Source organism: Nothobranchius furzeri, chromosome 14 (genome assembly GCF_043380555.1).
Source record: "Nothobranchius furzeri strain GRZ-AD chromosome 14, NfurGRZ-RIMD1, whole genome shotgun sequence".
Classification (NCBI taxonomy): Eukaryota; Metazoa; Chordata; class Actinopteri; order Cyprinodontiformes; family Nothobranchiidae; genus Nothobranchius; species Nothobranchius furzeri.
In genome coordinates, this window is record NC_091754.1 from 45,769,745 (window position 1) to 45,793,220 (window position 23,476).

The 23,476-nt window shown below is 41.4% G+C and overlaps 1 protein-coding gene across 9 annotated transcripts in view; it reads right to left on the bottom strand.

Annotated features, from left to right (window-relative positions):
• Positions 1-23,476, bottom strand: part of dmd (dystrophin) — a 306,195-nt gene that overhangs the window by 38,536 nt on the left and 244,183 nt on the right. For 6 of the 9 annotated variants that reach the window (XM_054743058.2, XM_054743054.2, XM_054743053.2 and 3 more), the window contains 4 exons: positions 22,678-22,824; positions 11,481-11,543; positions 3,735-3,798; positions 3,477-3,537 (listed from right to left, as the gene is read on the bottom strand). In XM_054743058.2, coding sequence (XP_054599033.1) covers positions 3,477-3,537; positions 3,735-3,798; positions 11,481-11,543; positions 22,678-22,824 — 335 coding nt within the window. The remainder of the gene's footprint in view (positions 1-3,476; positions 3,538-3,734; positions 3,799-11,480; positions 11,544-22,677; positions 22,825-23,476) is intronic. The other 3 variants (XM_054743051.2, XM_054743055.2, XM_054743052.2) reach the window with 3 other exon arrangements.

Below are 23,476 nucleotides of genomic sequence, written 5' to 3' on the forward strand. Positions count from 1 at the left end.
TCCCAGCCTTCTATCACGGTCCGAGGTGAGACCTCCCTACTCTATAACATCTCTGTGCTTGCTTTCAGGTGGGAGGTTCCAGGAGAGCCAGCTGCTCCATATCTACCATCAGGCAGTCAGACTACAAAATGGGGACAGAGACAGATGATTACCTCAGCTCGGTAGCAACCACCATTACGAGCTCATGAACTTGAGTTTTGTGACCTAATTCACAGACGTTATTCAATATCTTGTTTTGCCTTCCTACAGAACCTCTAGCATCTCTCCTTCAGCCTTATCGCTGCCTCTCCCGACTCCAACCAGGCCCATCATCCTAGATAGCTTTGCTCCTGTTTCTTTGCCTGAGTTAACCAAACTAGTTAACTCTATGAAGACCTCTGCATGCCCCCTCCACATCTTACCCTCATCTTTGTTTAAAAGTGCTTTTCAGTCCATCGGTCCCAGCGTGCTCTCTATAATTAATGCTTCTCTGGTTTCTGGTCAGGTCCCTGCTTACTTTAAGAACGCTGTAATCCACCCGCTTCTTAAAAAACCGAGTCTCGACCCCTCTCTCCATAGCAGCTTCAGACCCATCTCTAAACTTCCGTTCATCTCCAAGATCTTGGAAAAGGTTGTGGCTAAACAACTCACAGCTGCTCTTGATGAACATAACATCTATGATAGCTTCCAGTCAGGTTTTCGTAGAGCTCATTCTACTGAAACAGCTCTTCTTAGGGTCTCTAATGACCTTCTGAATCACAGTGATGCAGGGGACTGTTCTGTTCTGGACCTGCTGGACCAGACTGGGTAGGCCTATCAGGATCTGCTCTGGAGTGGTTCTCCTCTTATCTCTCTGAGTGCTCCTTTTCTGTGGCCGTCTCCAAGTTTAGGTCCTCCACCACCTCCCTTACCCATGGTGTCCCACAAGGTTCTGTGCTGGGGCCTCTGCTCTTCCTCCTCTATCTGCTTCCTCTTCAGCACATCCTGAGCTCCTTCAAAGGAATCTCCTACCATCTTTATGCAGATGACATCCAACTGTACATCTCCTTTAAGCCCCATGAGATGTCTAAGCTGCAGCTGTTACACACCTGCTTAGACTCTATCAAAACCTGGATGGCTGGGAGCTTTCTTCAGCTGAATGAAGATAAGACTGATCTGTGCCCCAGACAAGCTGGTTCCCAAAGTCAGAGACTCTCTTGGTCAGCTTGCCTCTCACGCCAAATCCTCTGTCAAGAATCTTGGTGTGACCTTTGACCCAGCTCTCACCCTGGATTCTCATGTCAGTTCTCTTGTTCGCTCTTCCTTCTTCCATCTTAGGAACGTTGCTAAGCTGAGTCCCATTCTGTCCCACTCTGAACTTGAGACAGTTCTCCACACGTTCATCTCCTCACGCTTAGACTACTGTAACTCTCTTTTCACGTGTCTGAGCAGAACCTCCCTGAACCGTCTACAGGTGGTTCAGAATGCCTGTGCTCGGCTTCTGACCAAGTCCTCCAAACACACCCGCATCACCCCGCTTCTCCTCCAGCTTCACATGCTGCCAGTCAACTTTAGGGTTCATTTCAAGATCCTGGTTCTGGTCTATAGGGCCTTACATGGACAAGCACCATGTTACACTGGTGATCTTCTTAATCCCTACACCCCCAGCAGGTCCCTGAGGTCCAGTGATCAAAGCCTACTGGTTGTGCAACACCAGGCTAAAGACCAAAGGTGACAGATCATTTGCTGCTGTGGCCCCCAGACTCTGGAACTCTCTCCCCCGAGCCTGAGATCAGTGGACTCAGTGGTCTCCTTTAAACTCACCTGTTCAGGCATTGATGGGATCTTCATCACCTCCCTCTCCTTATTCTGCTTTTTCTAGCTTTCCCGGGATCCATAGTATTCCCTCTTTCCTATTCATTTTCTCTCCCTTTCCTTAAGTTTTATTTAATTCACAATTTTTTTCTCATTTTAAACATATTTTTATTCATTTCAAAAAATCTTTTTTAAACTTTAAGTTTTTCTTTCTGTGAAGCGCCTCGTGGTTTTCACCTTGAGAGGCGCTATAGGAAAGATCGTTTTCTTTCTTTAATTCTTTCTCAAGACCCTCCTCCCAGGACCCGCTCGGCTTCACACTCTCCTGAACCAATTCCAGACCCACCAGGACCAATCCCGTTCCCCCTCACCGACCGCCTCACTCATCCACGCAGCTTGGACCCTCCAGACCCTCATCTTTGGGCCTGACCCCCCCCCCCCCCCCCAAGGGAGTTTAGGTCCTTATCCTTCCCTGAAAGTCACTTGAACAAGAACAAGATCAACTTCCTCCTGTTATCATTCCCTCATTCATCTGGATTTGTTTTTCCCCTAGACCCCGCTCTGACGTTTCCAGCCACTAACTGGGTTCCAGTGCACCTGAAGTTCCTCCTTATTAATAAATAGTTATTTTTTCTACCACTCACCATTGTTGTGTTGATTCTCCTGGGTCAGGGTCACCCCCCAGTCATGACACCGCCATGCTAAATGAATCTCTCGTTGGGGGATCAGACTGTCTTTCAACAGTATACTTTTAGCTGCAAGAACCTTCCTAACCATTATTAGTTTTAATCTACAAAACAACTCATCAGACATGAAATGACCCGCCAGCTTTCAGCAGTCACCCAGGGGAGTATTTCACTGACCAGCCGCGTGGATTCGGGGGGCCTACGACCTTTGAACTCCAACAAGTGTAACAACTCGCCATCCGCGATGTGCTGACTTTGATGCTGGCAGGATTTACGGAGAAGTCCCACTACTCTGGTAATGTAGGCTCTGCACCGGCGTTGGACGGTTAAGATTCATTAGATTACTAAATAAAAATTCAGCCAGATTATTTTTATAAACCCAGACATCACATAACCCTAACCCTAAGACACTTAGACTTTTGGTAACATCTAAGGTCATGTTGCATCACAGTTTGATTATTGTCTCAGTTGATGTTTCATTTAAAGTCACTCATCCAGCATCATCATTAGTAATACAAATATAGTAATAAATAGATTGTTATAAACTATATTTTTGTCTCTGTGTCAAATTATTAATTAGTGTCCCTGGCGATACCCAAAGTACCTATTTGTTTCATCAATTGAATATTAAAGGCTCAATAATATTGATATATGGAATATTACATTTTATTATATTCTATTGATGGTTTATTAAAAGTAACCACTTATAAAATGTTAAAATAATCATAAATAATCTATAAAAACCACACTTCACACACAGTGAAACATACTTTACAGCTTTTCTTTGTAAATCATTGATTTATAAATAAAGTTACTGTAGAAAATTTCAGAGCCGTTTTGTGTGAAGGCAGCTTCATACATCAGGCTGTGGTCTGGATGTGACAGCTCTTCGCACAAAACACAAAGTCAATAATAAAAATGTTCCTGCAGCACAACATAAAGACTGTTTCTTAGTTTGGTTAAATGTGTGAGCGGACACAAAGGACACCACATGACTGCTCAGAGATCAGCGCTTACTTGATGTAGTAGGGCACACTGTTAGGAGACACGCCTTGCTGAAAGGGGCTTTCTACAGATCCTGAAACAGACAGGAAGAGCTGAAGAGCATTACAAAAACAAGAGCTGTGATTTTAACACAAGACAATTAACGTCACTTTGCTATTATGGTGTCACCTAAGCTCACATTTCCCTACTCAAACAGTGCCTTCAGAGTGGGAACACGTTTCAGATTACACTCTTTACTTCTCCATGTGTGTGTGAGTGGCTGATCCTCACCATGAGCAAGGACATAGTCCCTGTGGGCATCAGTCAGCTCCTTCAGATGTTCTTCCACACAAATCTGAGAGACAATAAAAAAACAACCTAAGACAGAGAAAATGTGTCTTTTTGATTTGCATCTGAACATATGTCAATGATTTCACACACACACACACACACACACACACACACACACACACACACACACACACACACACACCCGCACACACACGCACGCACACACACACGCACACACACACACACACACACACGCATGCACACACACACACACACGCACACACACACGCACACACATGCACACACACGCGCACTTACACACACACACTTACACACACGCACACGCACACTTACACACACACACACACACACACACACACACACACACACACACACACACACACACACACACACACACACACACACACACACACACACACACACACACACACACACACAGTAAATGAATCCCAATGCAGCAAATCATTCATTAACTATCTTCCAGTCTGTCACAAAGAAATAATTAAGAACACAGTTGTGTCTCCCATGTGTGAATGAGTGAATCGGTGTGTTGGCACCATGATACACAGAACAGAGCAGGAGGGCAGCAGCAGTGGAGAAGATGAGCACGAAGGGAGAAGTGAATATTTACAGGACAAATGAACGAGGAGCTGGAGTTGAGATAACTGCACCAAGTCAGCACCCACACAGCTGCCTTCTAGTCTCATCACCCTCGCGTAAACCCAACAGCTTATTCTGCATTTACTGTTCTGTTTCTGACAAACAAGCTAATGAATTTGATCCAAGTTTATTTTAGACACATATGAGAATATGATGTTAGTCTGAATGGGACTGATAAAGAACTAGAACAGTTTGTTCAGAAATAAGACAACCAGCCTGGGTCAAAGGCTGGCAGCTTTATTTATCCAGCACATTTCACACACAGAAGCAATTCAGCGTGCTTTCAAATGAATGTGACAACATTAAACAGCAGATTTTAAAACCACAAACACAATCAGATGTAAGAATAAGAAAAAAAAAGGCAAAGTTAAAGGCTGAGCAGTTACAATGCTGAAGGAGCAGCATAAGAAACTCATACAAAGCTGATGATTACAATTCTGATTTAAACGTTATAGAGCTGGGGCACATCTGAGGTCACGAGGAAGCTTAATCCACCTGCGTGCAGCATAGTAGCTAATCGCAGCTGCACCCTGCTCTCCCTGTAAGCATGTGGGTTCTCTCCAGGTACTCCGGCATCCTCCCACAGACCAAAAACTGTGTGTGTTTGATTGTTTGTCCTGTGGGCCTCTGTGTTGCCCTGCGATGGGCTGACAACCTGCCCAGGGTGTACCCCTCCTGTCCAAAAGAGGCGTGTGGTCTCCACGTTCCTACATGACCTCCCTATACCTGGGCATGCTCTTGATGAGGTGGAGGATGGTGTCCTGAGGCATATTCTTCCAATTCTGGACTAAAGCATCTGCCAACGCTTGGACATTCTGTGGTTCAGCCACATGAGGTCTAGCATTGTCCTGCATTAGGTGGAACCCAGGGCCAACCGCACCAACATGTGGCCTCACAAGGAGTCTGAGGATCTCATCTCAGTACCTAATGGCAGTCAGGCTATCTCTGGCAAGCACATGTGGCTCTTACACATTAGCATTGGTACGGCCCCTTATGGTACCGTACGGGACAGGAATTTGGTTTCACACACGGGTCAGATGTGCGTTTTCTGTTCCTAGGAGACTATTCTTTGCAGACCTCCTCCCCAGGGATCTGACTGGGACTGAGGTGAGACTACAGACTGATTGGCCGGCTGAAATTATGCATACCACCTCTGATTGGCGAGTAGAATCAGCCAGCAGGGGGTTCCCACATGCAGGATTCATTTTTATGCTGGATGCTGTTAATTATACTTCTCTGTCCATAGCACGGTGCTGCCGATCAGTGGGAAAGGGAGAAGAGAGAGCTGTGTGTGTGTCCCTCTACTCTGCATTGGAGCTCTCATCCCAGCAACAGCTGCTCAGTGGAGAAAGTAGTGTGTGTGTGTGTGTGTGTGTGTGTGTGTGTGTGCATGTGCGTGCACAAGATTATGAGGACACATACAGTACAGCTAATTAATAAATTAATGTGGTTCAGGGGCTCCAAAAGCAACACTGTTCATGCCCACCTTTGTTTATCATATTATGGAGGACACCGTGGACTTTCCAGCGCATATTAAATGCCGCCCACGGGCTCAGAGATTTTCGCATTCCTTTGGATTCATATGGGAACCCTACACTGTCCATACCTGAGTGAATTCAAGCTATCCAGCCCCACCAAACACACTGCTATGTCACGAGTCACGAGCCAAGGTGAGTGCTCCTCCTCAAATAAACCATCTTTGAGGTACACTATACCATACCAAACCATACTTTTAATAATAATAATATTAATATTAATTGTAACTTACCAAGGGGTCCATTTTTACCTACTAATGTATAATCATTAGTTTAGGAAAAATAATTAAATTCATTTTATAACCTATATACCGACTCTGTCTGAATTAATACAAAGTGTGTTTATGGTCCCCGAAGAAGCAAAGAACCCTAGAATCTTCTGAGTAAACATTGAAAGATCAATCAGGTTGACATTTCATATTTATATGGAATAATCACATCTTATTGGTCATTTTCAATAAAGTTGTAATGTTTCATTTCATTACATAATAATATAATAATAAAACTTTATTTATATAGCACCTTTAAACAAAGAGCTGCATAGTATACCACAGTCTAAAACAACAGCATCAGCAAAATGCCAAATGGAGTAAAACATTAAGATCAAAGATAAAATAAGAACTAGAGTTAAAATGGCTAAAAAATGATCAATCATTTAAAGCTTTAGTTTAGCTTTAAACACTTCCACCGAGTATGCTTGCCTGACATCCTTTGGCAGATCATTCCAGAGTAACGGAGCGCAAAAAGCAAATGCACACCCACCCAAAGTCATCCGTTTTATTTGTGGAATGCATTAAAGGCCCGTGCCGTGTCATCGTAATGCCCTAGATGGAACATATGGGTCTAGAAGGTCAGTCATGTAAGGTGGAGCCAAATTGTGGAGAGCCTTATAGGTCAACAGTAAGACCTTAAAATCTGCCCAACGCTGGACACGGCCACCAGTGTGACTTCAGGACAGGTGTGATGTGGTCACTTTTTCCTACTAAGATACCTGCAGTTGCATTCTGCATGAGTTGTTGACACTGGAAGCTCTTTAGGGGCAAACCAGAAAGAAGGGCGGTACAGTAGTCAATCCTTGATGAAACAAAGGCGTGTACCAGGACACCTCATCATCCATCCATCCATCCATTTTCTGAACCCGCATGTCCATGCAGAGTTGCAGGGGGCTTGTGCCTATCTCCAGCAGTGCATCATCATCATCTGATGAAATCAACCTAATTTTTGCAATTCTTCTCAGGTGAAAGAAAACAGTTTTGACAGTTTCTTTCAAATCAAGTAGTCCAGCCGAGTTGTGATGGAGGCATGGATTACTGTTTCAAAATTCTTCTGCTGCAGGATGGGCTTTACTTTTGCCAGCTTCTTTAAAAGAAAAAAGCTAGACTTAACAACTAATCTGATGTTTATGTTTATTTATTTGGCAGACGTTTTATCCAAAGCGACTTACAATTTATAACCTATAGGGCATGTTGTGATCTGTGGGGGAAACCGGAGTACCTGGAGGAAACCCACGCATGCATGGGGAGAACACAACTCCACGCAGAAAGGTCGCAGCTGAGTTTCGAACCTGCAACCTTTGTGCTGCGAGGCAACAGTGCTAACAACTGTGCCACCATGCAGCCCAATGATGTGGTTGTCGAACTGTAGTCCAGCATCCACTATAACCACAAGGTTAGTAATGGTTGGCCTAATGTACTGGGCCAGGGAACCAACTTTTATGTTGGGGTCTCAGTGGAGCTACCAAAAACAATGCCCACAGTTTTGTTTTTATTTTGCTTTAAAAGGTTCTTGGCTAACCAGGTTTTTATTTCATAGAGACAGGAAAACAGGGAATTCAGAGAACTCAAGTTAGACTTTTTGAGTGTCTTCTGCTTAACAATGAAAAGGTATGACATACTTTCTAAAATAGATCTAAAGGGGAGCAGGTATAGTGTAAATTGGAGGGGACCCAGAACAGAGCCTTGGGGAACCCCACACTTGAGCAAGGCAGAGGAGGACACATGGTCACAAAGGCAGACATGGAATGTACAGGAATGTATAGGAACTGAACCAATCTACAGCTGCACCATTGATGCCCCCCACCAACATACCAGCTGCTGCAGACCATGACACAGAAGAGAGGATAATTCTGCCTGGATGTGGACTCACTCATCATGTTTTATACAGATAAAAAGGACAGAAGGCAGTTCTTTCTTCTGGAGGGTTCATTAAGATGGTATCATCATGCAGCAGCTGATTGTTGAAGAACAAGACAGGAGGGGTTAGGGAGCAAGTGACAGGACGCTGCCTAATTTTGAGATTACACATGAATGTTTGTTCAGTCTAGTTAATAAATTTATATGATGAAGAACTTTTTGTGTATTGAGACGGAATATTACCATGACAATGAGAAATCCTTTGTAGCGTCAATGAATGGCCTGATTCTTGACCCTCAGGTCAGAGACACAGCCTGGGCCACCTTGATCTTGGCTACTACTACAATCTACAGTGTTTCTTTCACAGGAGACTGAATGTCTGTCTACCACCCCTTTAATCTGACTGCCTTTATCTGACTGCTGTTCCATCCGCAAGACGAAGGACACTTCAAGATTTAAAAGAATCATTTTAATAAACTCTTTTCACTGTCTTTTACAAGGTTCATAAATAATCATCATGGTTCATTTTAACGGTGTTTAATTACTGAAATTAATTATTATTCTTTGGTTAATAATAATTATTATTTATGATAATCAGTAATGTTTAACAGTGACAAGAAGATCATGTGCACTTATACACAATCATACAGGACACAGTAATCAGGTTAAGGTTAACTGAGCTCACATGTCTTTTTCCATAACACCAGAGCTTTCTATCTTGGGAAGGCGGGCTTCTGAGGTATGTTAAAATCGCATTCGTTAGACCAGGAAATGCCCATCTTATAAAACAGAACTCTCTGTATTTAGCAAGTGAGTTCTAGAGAAGTGGGACGGCCGTCCACACGCTCTTTAAGCAAAAAGCGATTTCTATCACGCTGGCAGAATTGCTACGACCCAACAAACGAAACCTGCAGAACAAAGCTGACGCAAAACTCCTTCAGAGTTATTATTTTTGAGATGCAACCAGTTTCATCAGTCGTTGTGACCCGGAGACATCTCAGGACCGACTTGGTCGCACTAAGGTTCTTCTACCCACCTCGTGCTTGCGGTCATCATCTCCTCCTAGCTGCCTTGCCATACATGTAGCAGTTAACGAACTGAAACCTTAAGACCGTTTCAACCCTCCACACATCAGCCACAACTTGTCACAGGTCATAAAGCAACATGTGAGAGTAATAATGAAGCCAGTCATACAGCTCTACATGTTATTCAGTATTTTACACCCAGTTAGCAACCATGGCCCAGTCCTGACTGGAGCAATCTTCTGTAGCGTCACCGAAGGTCCTCTAATTTGTGGCAAAGGGCACATCTACCCAGCTGGGTCAAGCTGGGACAAACAGTACTTTAAATCCACAGATTAACCAGGAGCCACGATGTCTGCTCAAGATCATATCCATATCTGCTGCTGCTCCATCCCAGGAGGAGGACACTTCAAGTCACTATGATAATAATTAGATAATAATGATTAATAAAACTTGTTGATTTTATTATTGTTTAATATAATCATCATAAATGATCCCTTGGTTCAATATAAAGGTATTTTAATTACATGAAATGAATTTTTATGCTTTGGGATAATAATGATTAATTATGATTATGGGTGATGACAGTAAAAGATGTGTTCAGCAAAGAAGGTCAGTTCACCTTATCCACCTAACACAGAGTCCAGATTAACAATAACTGCAACACATGTTTTGACGCATGATCAAAGCTTTCTTGCGGAGAGAGTGGGAGTGTCCTGAGAGCTTTGTAAACTAACCATCACCAGCTTCAGACAGTTCTTGAACCAACATCAAGGAAGAAGGGAACGGCCGTCCCTAAACCTCCACCTGCTGTTCCAGTCATGCCAACCAGAATAGCTAAGAATAAACGCAACTGTAACCAGCTAACGAAGACTCTACCCAGAGTCATTGCTTTCTGAGTTAAGACGAGAACGTCCATCCGCAAACGCTTGACAACTGTGTACCCGGGACATCGCTGGACCAGTTGATCAGACACTCGCGTCTCCCCTGCCGGACCGAGTGTCATCTTGGATGAACAACATCCTCCTGATCTCCGGATCCACAAGAGGGTCCCTGTTTGGGTGAGGTAGAACACGAGAATGCGTTTGATGCTGTTTTCTCTAAGTGAATAACTCAGTTAGCCGCAAACCATCATTTCCATCCAGAACGCTTCCAGCTCTCTGAAAGAAACCTTCTAATAATTCCATTCACGCATTCAAACTCGTATTCTCAATTTAGCTTCCATCCAGCCACAGGTTTGCTTTTAAAACAAGTTTAATATCAAAGCTGTTAAAAATTGTCATTAAACGGTCATCCATGAATTGTCGTTTATAATTGTCGTTTCAAATCTTTAAGTTTAAAATTGTTAGTAATAAATTTCTTCATTTTTAAACTTGCCTCATTATTGAAACAAAACACAGAAAAGGTATAATATTTCTGGTTATTGTAAAACAAAGATCCTAGCTTCTGATTCAAAATAACTTTTGCTATAAATTTAACTATTTAAATTAAACATTAATCTTTGGATTAAAATTAGACCAAACAGGTTGGTGTATGAACTTAGATCTTATATAAGTATCCGGGATATTTGTACATGATCTAAGCCTCATAGGTTAATCTGATTGGTCATTTTTCGGAATCTCCAACTGAATAGCAACATAGTTGATTCCAGTGTGTAGTTTATTTCTCTACACTACATAACCCCAAATAAATCTGTGAGTAATTATTACACATGGAGCTCATTCTCCTCTGTGCCTATCCAGCATCCATAGTTTGTGTTAAAGGCACCGTTCCTTCTCATCTGCATCATTGCAGGGGTGGGCCCCTCCCTGGCCCCCCCAGTCCCCCCTGAAGCTCCCCCCCGTCTTTCAGCTGAAACAGTTTTCAGAACTATCAATAACCTGACGAACCTGACCAAGTGCCCTTGAAGAGAACAGTATTTCCTGTCGGCGCTACTCCTAACACTACATGAGGCTTAGAGAGTGAAAATCTGCTGCAAGATTGAATTTTAAAGTTCCAACTTTACCTTGGACACAACAACCAAAATGGGTCTGACCATTTCAGTTTCTGTTAGAAATCTGAAAGACTTCTGGCTCAGTCATCCCTCTTCAGGCACACATGAGTTCTGAAGGTGAGCCACTGTTAGCAGTTGCATGTTGGGACACGTGGTGTTTTGGCTAAAGCCTGATCACTGACAGGCTTTTCATCTAACTGGCTCTGACAGAAGCTGATGGAATGATATGAGTTCTGTTTGTGGAACAGCTTGGCTGCTCATTCATCCAGCCTTTTATCTGCTACTACACAACACACACAGGTGATAAAATGGGTGTGTGAAGAGCAGAGACACCAGCTATGGGATGAATACACCATGAAGATGGCTTTAAAAGCCTCCATTACCTTCGAATCCACCTCATCCAGCCCGTTTCTGCCTGAGTTGTTTTTCCTCATATCCATGGTAACCTGATTAGAATTGTGCAAGACAAGTGTGGGACAGCTGCAGCATCAATACTGATGGTCCCCATGTTAACAACCAGCTGAAAGCCATCAAATACCTATCTCTCTCTCTCACACACACACACACACACACACACACACACACACACACACACACACACACACACACACACACACACACACACACACACACACACACACACACACTTACTTTAAGTTGGTACCTCACTGGTGACACAGTCAAACTGGTGTAAAAGAAGCCAGGGAGACACATTTTCTCTAAAGCTAGCAGAGAGTCATTGAGTTTGTCTGGAAACCATCTCGAACACGTCTCAATTTAGTTTCCAGGAGTCAGAAGTATCAAATGTGAAATGTGAGATTTGAAAGGAAGTGAAAACAGAATTCCCACTAAAATAAGGTAAAACTAGAAAAATTGCATTTATTGCACAAATGCTGTTTGAATGCTGGATAGCTGAAGCTGCTGAACAGCTGAACTGAAGCTGAAATTAAGCAAAACTGTCAAAATGAGCTGAATGTCTTGAAAGATGTAGAAGCAAAAAGCACCAACAAGAAAATAAAGCACAAAAAGTAAGTGAAGAATGGAGAAAAACCATCCTAAACAGCAAAAAACTAAAATCTGTGAACATTGTATAAAAATCTGGACAGCTAAAATGTCTAAACACCTGTTATTTATGTAGGACTAGTTTAACAGTTTAATTTTTACATTTAGCTGAACTGTGAAATTAGCTGAATTCAGAAACTAATTGCTGAAGTTGAAACTAAGCAAAACTGTTAAAATGAGCTGAATGTTTTGAAAGATTTAGAAGCAAAAAGCACCAAAATGTAAATAAAGCACAAAAAGTGAAGAACGGAGAAAACAATCCTAAACAGCAGAAAACTGAAATCTGAACATTGTATAAAAATCTGGATGGCAAAAATGTCTAAACACTTATTGTTTGAGTAGGACTAGTTTAACAGTTTAATTTTTATATTTAGTTGAACTGTGAAATGAGTAGCGTAAGCTGAATTCAGAAACGGATTGCTGAAGCTGCTGAATAGCTGAAGTGAAGCTGAAACTAAGCTAAACTGTCAAAATGAGCTGAATGTATTTAAAGATTTAGAAGCAAAAATCACCAACAAGTGTAATAAAGCTCAGAATGTAAGTGAAGAATGGATAAAAAAAAATGCTAAACAGCAAAAATCTTTAATCTTTGAACATTTATTAAAAACTCAAAATTTGAAATGTTAAACACCTGGCATTTGAATGAGAATAGTTTAACGGGTACATTTTTACAATTGGCTGAACTGTGAATTTAGAAATATTTGCTGATATCTGAAACTGATAGATTAACATATGTTCAGATTTTATATGGGATGGATGAATGGTTGGATGAATGAAATAAAGGATGGATTGTTGGATGGATGTTAGATGGTTTATTGGATGGATGGATGAATGGATAGAAGCATGTATGGATTTATATGTAGATGGATGGATTGCTTAGGCCAAGCCGATCGATTTGATGTCTCACATGCGTGGGTGTGTAATTCCATTTAGTCAGAAGATGATTGACCTCTCTCAACCAATCAGGGAGCTGGGAGGGAGCGGGGCACTTTCCCACCTTCTGACGGTCAATCAAATTGAACTTATTTCTAGTTTTAAGTACAAACAGTTCAAAAAGATCAAAAACAGGAGTCTGTTAATGGCTCAATATTCAGCTTTTTATATTCATTCCTATGAGACTTGGTTAAAGTGATTTGCAGTTCCTTGTGTTGCCATGGTAACAGATGACAGGAGTCTGCATTAATAAAGCTATGTACAATAACACATGACTCATTCAAACTTTGAATAACATTTCTATATTAAAGTATGTTGACACAGTTGTGTCTAAAATGTTGTTAAATGTTGTTGCTAAGCACGTTGCCATGGTAAAGCAGAATACAATATCAAGTTAATACAAGACTCCTGGGACCAAGCAGGTTGAATTGATGTACCATGTGTGGGTGCACATTTCCTTTTAGGCAGAAGACGATTGAAAACTCTCAGCCAATGAGAGAGCAGCAAAGGAGGAGGGGGCGGTTCCTGCATTCTGACTGGTGTCAAAATGTCAGCTATGCTGCTAGTTTTAAGTGTATAGAGCTGGTTGGTTGGTTGGTTGGTTGGATGGATGTATGGATGGATGGAAGGATTCCTTAGGCCTAGCCAATCGATTTGATGTCTCACATGTGTGGGTGTGTAATTCCATTTAGCCAGAAGATGATTGACCTCTCTCAACCAATCAGGGGGCTGGGTGGGAGCGGGACACTTTCCCACCTTCTGACGGTCAATCAAATTTAACTTGTTTCTAGTTTTAAGTACGCTTTAAGTAAGTTCAAAAAGATCAACAACAGGAGTCTGTTATTGACTCAATATTCAGCTTTTTAATATTCATTCCTATGAGACTTGGTTAAAGTGATACGTAGTTTCTTGTGTTGCCATGGTAACAGATAACGTATTTAAAATTGAATTAGGGCCGGGACTTTAACGCGTTAATTACGATTAATTAATTAGAAAAAAATAACGCGTTAAAAAAATTTACGCATTTAATTGCAGCTTGCATTTCAAGCACAGCGGAACCTTTGTCATTGCACGATTTCCTCGTAGACTGAATATCACTGACGCACACAACAATGCACAGTGCTAATGGCTACTAAAACGGAATAAAAACAGACAGAAGTTGCCTTGCTTGGACTGATGCAGGATTTAGGAAACACGTCCGCCTCTTTTCTTAACTTGGAAAAAAAAACTTCCAGACAACAACGGAGTCCGTGTCGCGGACATCTTTCAGAGATCGTCTCTGCTGCGGCTGCCCGGTGGCGGGAAATTTTACAAAAGTTGCGGTAAGCTATATTTTTAACATTTACGTAACATCTGCGCAGCGCTGAAAGCTCCAGACAGAATAATTCTTTGCCCTAAAAGCAGTTTATGAAAGTAGTCAGACAAACGAGAGGCACCTGGCTGCCGCTGGGAGAACGCTCCGTGTTCTCACTACTCTGTAAACAATCACAAACAACGTGTCTTAAAGTTGAAAACAGAAGTTTAAGTTAAAACAGAAACACTCTGAAACTTTTCTGATGATTTTCTAAACAATTCTGTCGGGGTATTATATGTTTCTGAGATGAGTCACTGTCTAAACATCACATGCATTACTATCAATAAGCAGCGAGGTGTGTTGAAGCTGTCATCAGCTAAGGGGCGGATGCTTAAGTGTATCAGGGGCAGCGAGGAACGAGGAAGTTGTGATCAGGCTGGAGATCACACCAGATTCGCTGCTGCAGGCGTGAATCTGCGGGTCTGCAGCATCCCCTTATTAACGTGACATCAGGACTTCCCATGTAAGGAAGGTCCGCTCACCTGTTTGTCAGATCATTATTTCCTCGCCATGATCTTTTATCTTCCCATCATCCTCCAGTCATCCAACTGGAACCAGTTAGTGTTCCTGATCATTCTCAGAATATGTCATGCCTGCTTTGGTGTTAAAATTTAAGTCCTAGATCCTATTTGTGCCTGTTCTACTGTCATTTTGAAGGATTATTATTTATATGTGTTTTTACTACATTATGAGTAGAAATGCTAATAAAAACTCCCAATTATACAAACAAGTGAAACTGGAAAAATTTGAATCTGGTGAAAAGTCAAATTTATTTCAGTAATTCATCTAGACAGAGAGACTATTTAAAGTCTCAGGAACCCTTTGCAGGTGTTTTCTATTTGTAATTATAAATTTTAGTTGATTTGGGTCTTGTTTCATATCACACAGTGACATTTGAATAATTAAAATGCATTTTTTATTAAAAGCTTTAGTTTACCGTAATAACCATGTCTAATGTTTGATTCTCTGTCTCATAATTTTAATTAAAAGTTTTACTTTGAGAGCACATTTTCCTGAATGATTAAAATGTGATTAATTGAGATTAATTAATTACAAAGCCTCTAATTAATTAGATCAAAATTTTTAATCAAGTTCCAGCCCTAAATTGAATACAAGATTCCTGAGACCAAACTGGTCAATTTGATGTGTCATTTGTGTGGGTGCTGGATCCTGATTGGACAGAAAATGCTTGAACACTCTTAACCAATCAGAGAGCAGCACTGTTTTCCCGCCTTTCCCCCTGGTTGTTGGAGGCCTGCAGCTGTACTCCTGTTAATGAGAGAAGCCTTTAAATCTGTCCTTCAGAAGTGAAATTGGACCTGTGAAACTTGTCATCACCATTCGAAAAGTACTGCACCGAATTCAAAAAGCGTGAGCGGCAGAAGGCTTTGATGATCATCTGTGTGAATTTTATGTGCCTACCATGAATTGTCTAGAAGCTATGACGAGAAACTTCTAGCTGTCTGAAGCCGATCAGAGGAGAAAATCTCTGTTCCTTTAACATGGGTTTCAATGAGGGAAAATCTGGGTCTCTCCTCTTTCTGAGGCTTGTAGCGAAAGAACCGTAACACTTACAGATAAAATGAAAAGCTGAAAAAAATTCCAACTTTTTCAGTTATAATTTGTTTTGGTAGTCTAAATGGTCTGGGGGTAGTAAAGAGTTATTCACAGAAGATGTGAAGTTCAAAAGTTAGAGTGCGGAATTTTCAGTTTAGAGTGGTGACATATTTTTAAATTTGAATTTTCTCAAACAAATGAACCGTACGACCACAGTGTTTGGAGTACAGTCATGAATTATAGCTCAAAACGAAGGTATATTCGTTAGCTGTAAGCCAGCATGTGTCTCATTTCAATCGGACCTTCAGTTCTCTCGGGACAACGTGGGAAATGGAGCAAGGGAGGGTCACTGCTCCCATCTTCCCCATTATAACTTTTGTGAATTTTTCTGAAAATTTCAAGTCGTACCTCTACTTCTACCTGCGATTTTAGAAAAAACGTAAAATATATTAAAAAGCCTCTTTAATATGTTAAACAGGAAACTCTTGTGAGTTTGCTAAACTTTGAATGAAGTCTCTAAGTTAAAAGGAATCCAATAGAATTTTAGGTCAAAAAAGTGATAGGAATTTGCTGAAAATTGAACAATCCCATTCATTTCAATGGGAAAATTTTCGCAGAAAAAGCTTAATAACTCGAAAACTTTTAAAGATATCAATGCCAACAGTAATAGCCGGAAAGAGCTTAACGAGCTGAACGTTTTGATATAAAATTGTTGAAATAGCTCAAAATTGACGGAGAAGAAGAGGTTCAAAATGTGTACGGAAGCAGAATAAGAAGAAAACAGGAAAACAATAGTTTGAATGCTTAACAGCATTCAAACAATAGAAATAGACTGATGTAAAATGTTTATTGTCCCCAGAGACAACTGTTTCCCACCAGTAGTGGTCACAAACACAAAATCAGTGGAAAGCTATTATTTTAAGTAAACTGCAACAAAAAAAAAATGTGTGTAAATGTTCAATTCAGTTCTTTTCTATAGCGCCAAACCAGGACCAGTCATCTCAAGGACCTTCACACAGTAAACAATACAGGTCAGGTCATTAAGCCAATCAGTAACAAGGTTCCTATGTAAGGAACCTAGCAGGTTGCATCGAGTCACTGACCAGTGTCAGAGTCTTTACAGCAATCCTCACAATAATAGTTGCACATTTTTCTCAGTTACTTCATGTCCCACATGACCCGCCCATAAAAACCAATGTTCATCATTACTGGTCTGGTATGGGATTGAACAGTCTGACCCTCGAGAGGAGGTCAGACAACAACCAGAAATCTGTAAAGAACAACAATTGGTGCATCTCTGATTGAAGTTTTCTATCATTTTGTCTCCAACTGGTCACCAGTCCCAGTCCAGTGAGATACTAGTTTAAGGCAGAAATCAGGTCTTAAATTAGCCAAGCCAAAAAGAGCTAACTTTATTTATAAAGCACCTTACAACACTCACCAAAGCGCTTCACAAAGAGATGAAAACATAAAAAAAAGAAATAATGATGCAGTCTGATAAAAGATAGGGCGTCAACATGAAAACAAGGATTCTAAAGGTGAGTTAAAATCCAAGCAGAGGGGTTTTATTGTAGACAAGTGTCTAAGTTAGGACTAAGTTAGCTAAACAGCTACACACCTGAACCGCTAGATCTGTGGTTAAACCACCTAAAAGTTCCCGAGTGCAGCCACGGCTGAAGCTCACCTCAGGAACCCACAGGGATGGGTCGGATGGGTGTGATGATGATGACTAGTGGCACTTTTAAACGGGGACATAAATCCCACAGATCTTGTTGGCTTCACCCCTATTGAATTTTAAAATACAGATTTTATTCTAATAGATTACACCATGCCAGTTTTTAATCAGGTGCATCTAAAACTGGCATGTGAGCCGACCAAAGGGCCTCACAGCTGATACTAGACTAATACGCCATCACAACAAAGAAGAAAACATGAAAGATCAAACAAACTATCTCCAATCAGCAGAATGAAACGGTCAGTGACAGCAGGTAAGATGTTACAGAAAAACCCAAAAGAGCGAAAAGACTACCAGCCACAGTCCACGCCCTCAGAGTGTCACAACTCCCCACAGCTGAGCAAGCAGAGGTTACAGTAGCATGTTGGTCTCTGCCATGTGTTCCTAGGTCAACGTGCACCTGAGAGTTATACAGGTCCTCACGCAAGTCACATTCAAGTGCTCTTGTTTCACAGGCATGCTCAGAAACCACGTGCACGGCTTTTGAGACCCAATCAACACCGTGTGTGTGTGTGTGTGTGTGTGTGTGTGTGTGTGTGTGTGTGTGTGTGTGTGTGTGTGAAACCAACAGCACCTGGTCAGAGACTAACTTCAGAGGGACCGTCCTTCTGGTCCTGTCATCATAGATGCATCCAGCTTTACGTCTCACCCAGGAATGCTGTAGCTGATTGGCTGTTCGTCGTGTCCTGTTATAATCACAGTTTGACATCCAGCTGGGATGCCGCTGAGCTTATTGATACTGACAAGAGCACATCCTGTGTGTCCTCTGATCTCTGATACGTGTCGAGTCAGCTCTTAGTCTTTGATGTAGCTTTTGAAGCACCTGTAAATGCAGGTTAATGCTAGTCTGATTCTTTTAGCCTTCTACCTTATCTTTCTGCTCTGAAGGGAACACCTCCCATAAAAGAACGTTAGTCGAGGTAAGCTTGTTGCTCTTTATTAGTCCTGGTATCTTTGGGTGAATTCAGTCCAGAATCCTTAAAATCGATCTTCAATAACATAATCAAAAGACAGCTGTGTATAGATTAATCATCTAATTAATCAGAGGATTTGTAATTAATTCATCTTGATTAATCATATCAGATTAACCGTTCAATAAGATTTGCCCTCAAAGCCTTAAATTGAAATGATTTTTGTGAGTTCATATTGCATTTAGCTCTATGGGACAGGGGGCAGGCTTCGCAAAAAAGGAAGTATATCCTTCATCATATCACAGGGCATGATAAGACAATCTGTGTTATGTATTTCTGAAAAAGCATGCATCATTAATGAAAGGAAAAACTCTGGATAGCAGCTTTAATATTGGAAACTCAAGCTCTTTTAATTTCTGGGGAAAAAGCTTTTAAATTGTGTTTTAATTCAAAACAAAACACTAAAAAATATCTTTGGCCAAAATAGGACAGACCTAAAAGTACAGTCCTGTTTTAAGTACAGGGCTCTGGTGTGGCGCTGAACCACGGCTGAAATTCCAGTGCCATGCCTACAAGATTCCACCCCCTCGGGAGATGCACGGAAGCAAAATGTTCTGCATCTTTTTTCCTATTATTCATAATGCATTTAATCCTAACCCCATACAGGCCTTGGAATGTTATTGTTTACATCCAGCGGTAACTGCACACATCCACACAAAGCTGTTAGCCAGAGCTGTATCTCCACAATGTAAGCTAACAAAATAAAACCTAGATGTTACTACTTTAGATCATCCAACATGTCTTTGAGCAGATGATCAAAAAATAAACATCTCAAAGCTAACAAGCTGTGAGATGACAGTCCTCCTCAGAACCGGCTGCCTGAACGTCACACAGGTGAAGCTACGAAGGTGTAACCGGATCTCTGGTGCGTTTTGCAGATTAGTGCTGAAGGATTGCTGTGACACGGTTTATCTTTGGAGATGAACAGATTCTCTGTTTATTCTGACAAGTTCCATAAACAGAAACAGAAATAATCAACAGTAGAGACTGTCCACTCCAATTACAAACACTTTTTGTGTAATTACTGTAAAGAGACCGTTACCGCGGGTCACACCAGTTTATTTCTTAGGACTGATCTGCAGCACAGCTCTCCTCCTCTGCTGCCTCTGCCTGGCCTTTGCTTCTCCCCCAGCTGATCATGCCCTGCGGCTGCACATAATTGTATAGAAAAGCACAGATCTTAGGAGCAACAGAGCTACGAGGCTATAGAGCTATAGAGCTACGATGCAACAGGCCTACGAGTCTAGGGATGTACGAAAGTACGGAGCTAAGGAGGTATGTCAAGTCAACTTTATTTATAAAGCACTTTACAACAGCATAAAAGCTGACCAAAGTCCTTAACAAGCCAAAACAAACAGAAGTTTCCTATGAGGCTAAAAATAAGATACAAGTTCATCAAAAAGTTAAAACATGACAAAAACAAACAAATCAAACTGACTTAAAAGCTACTAAAAACGGATGCATTCTCAAACTGAATAAAAAGCAACTGAGAACAGATGAGTCTTTCAAAGCGATTTAAAACCCGACAGTGAGGAAACCATCCTAATCTGGATTGGGACTGCATTCCACAACCTTGGAGCTGCTACTAAGAAAGCTTTATCACCCCTGAGCCTCGCCTCTGTCAGCGCACCCCAGGGTAGCTGTGGCTACATCGTAGCTCATCACCACCAGGGCATGAATGTGTGTGTGAATGGATGAATGATACACTGTAGTGTAAAGCACTTTGGAGTCCTTACTCTGAGAGGCGCTAAACAAGTGCGGGTCATTTATCATTCATTCTCTTCATTCTTGACACCTCCAGGAAAAACTGGTCGGCTGACCTCAGTGACCAAGACGGGGAGTGAGCAACTAAAAGTTCACACAGATACTGCGGAGCAAGGTCATGTACAGCTTTAAAAGCCAGTAAAAGAACCTTGTACTGGACCCTAAAATCGACAGGCAGCCAGTGCAGTGAAGCTAAAATTGGGGTGATGTGCTCCCTCTTTCTCGAACCCGTCAATAGGCGATCTGCTGCATTTTGCACCATTTGAAGACGGGAGAGGTGAGACTGAGGAAGACCAAGGTACAGTGAGTTGCAATAGTCAAGGCATGATGTAATAAACGCGTGAATCACCGTCTCAAAGTAATGGATTGAGAGCAGACTAGGCTTGACCTAAGGAATCCATCCATCCACATATAATTCCATACATGCTTCTATATATCCATCCATCCATCCATCCAACCAACCAACCAACCAACATCCATCCAACAATCCATCTGTTATTTCATTCATCCAACCATTCATCCATCCCATATCAAGTCTGAACATATGTTAATCTATCAGTTTCAGATATCAGCAAATATTTCTAAATTCACACTTCAGCCAATTGTAAAAATGTACCCGTTAAACTATTCTCATTCAAATGGCAGCTGTTTAACATTTCAAATTTCGAGTTTTTAATAAATGTTCAAAGATTAAAGCTTTCTGCTGTTTAGCATTTTTTATCCATTCTCCATCTATATTCTGAGCTTTATTACACTTGTTGGTGATTTTTGCTTCTAAATCTTTAAATACATTCAGCTCATTTGGACAGTTTAGCTTAGTTTCAGCTTCACTTCAGCTATTCAGCAGCTTCAGCAATCAGTTTCTGAATTCAGCATATGATGCTAATTTCACAGTTCAGCTAAATGTAAAAATTAAACTGTTAAACTAGTCCTACAGAAATAACAGGTGTTTAGACATTTTAGCTGTCCAGATTTTTATACAATGTTCACGGATTTCAGTTTTTTGCAATTTAGGATGATTTTTCTCCATTCTTCACTAACTTTTTGTGCTTTATTTTCTTGTTGGTGCTTTTTGCTTCTACATCTTTCAATAAATTCAGCTCATTTTGACACTTTTACTTAGTTTCAGCTTCCGTTCAGCTATCTAGCATTCAAACAGCATTTGTACAAGAAATGCTAATTTTACTAGTTAATAATATCATTTTCTTTACACCAATCTGAATATTCTGTAATGTTCACAGACATACAAACCTTAGAAATGAAATATAATCAATATTAAAATAAAAATTATTAAAATAATTATTTCATTAAGATGAGTTACCTGTTATACTTATTTACATTTGATATGATTAATAATATTTAATCTTATCTTCTATCATTTGTGGGTTTAGTGCATTCACTTAATATTAATTATGAAGTTATAAATAACAGGTCACTACAGTCTGGGCATAGAAAGTGTTTCTAGGAACTAACGCTTGTTCAGCAGCTCACCTGTTCCACTGACAGGAGAAATCCTCTCATCAGCAGGTGATCAACAGAGTGTCATGACTGAACACCGGCCCAAAAAAAAACAAAGACGACTAAAAACACTGACCTCAGATTGGCCCACCGGGAATTTGGGTACTGGTTCCGCTCATCACGTTAACTCTCATTGTGATATCAGAGCTTTATTGGCTCTGTTAGAATCCCAGTGCCTGGTGCACGCGCGGTTTGTGTTTGTGTGCACCGCGGGAGTGAGCAATGAGTGCCCACGTTTTTGCAGCTTGGGCGGTGCAGAACGGTGGAGAAACGCGTTTTAACATCGGTGCGCGTTTCAATTAGAAACAGGAGACAGCGAGCGAGCGAGAAAGAGAAAGAGAGAGAGAGAGAGAGAGAGAGAGAGAGAGAGAGAGACACTACTAAACCCAAGCAAGCGCGAGAAGAGATTTTGACTGAACTTTTTTCTGATTATTCCAACTGACGGATTTCTGTCACTACAGCGGAGAACTTTAATCCCTGGGCTATAGATTAACAAAGGTACAGAGATAAAGACCTACGTAGGTCCAGAGCGAGGAGCTAGAGCTATAAGGCTACTGAGCTACATTTGGTCTCCAGATTGACTTCCTCTGAATTCATCAACTTGGGAAACAGTCAAAATCAGCTGTGTGTGTGTGTGTGTGTGTGTGTGTGTGTGTGTGTGTGCATATGTGTGTGTGTGTCAGTACTTGAAGTAGCCTCCAGCGCGTGTTGAGGTCTTCGATGCGTTCCAGGTTGCTAGGTGACAACTGGATGTGGATCAGGTCAAAAGCGGACGCCAGCTCGTTCATGTGTGTCACATCAACCTTAATCAGAGCGATTTCATCCTGGAAATCCTAAAACACACCAAGAAAATGTGAGTCCTACTGCTGAGGGACTAAAGCAGCCATGTTGCACAGCCAGTATAAGCAGCTCTCTGCTCTGAACACAGTCACTGTTCCAAACCAAGATCTGGAGAAGGAACTTCCAGATATATGCTCAAAAGCTTTCCGAAGTCTGCGGGATGAGCATCTTTCCATGGCTAACGCATCATCATAGTTCCTAAAGCATGCCAACAGTGGGGGCTTTGTAGAGCCTGATTACCTGTTAAGCATCCAAGATGTCGGCCATTTTTTCTATTCAATTCTATTCTGTTTATTTATAAAGCTCCATATCACCACCAGAGTCGTCTCAAGGACCTTCACACAGTAAACAATACAGGTCAGGTCATTAAGCCAATCAGTAACAAGGTTCCTATTTAAGGAACCCAGCAGGTTGCATCGAGTCACTGACTAGTCACTGAGAGAATGTTACAAACAACATTTTTGTTTTCAATTCTCCATTTAAAGATCTTTCAGTTTATTTCTAGGTGTTCTTGAAAGATGTTCATGAGTCCAGACCAGTGGGGGTTCTAGACTTCTGTGGGAGGGGGGTCCAAGCTTGCTGTCACGGTGGCACTGACCACTCCTCCAGAACTGCCATGGACCAGGCATCCATCTCTCCAGGTCC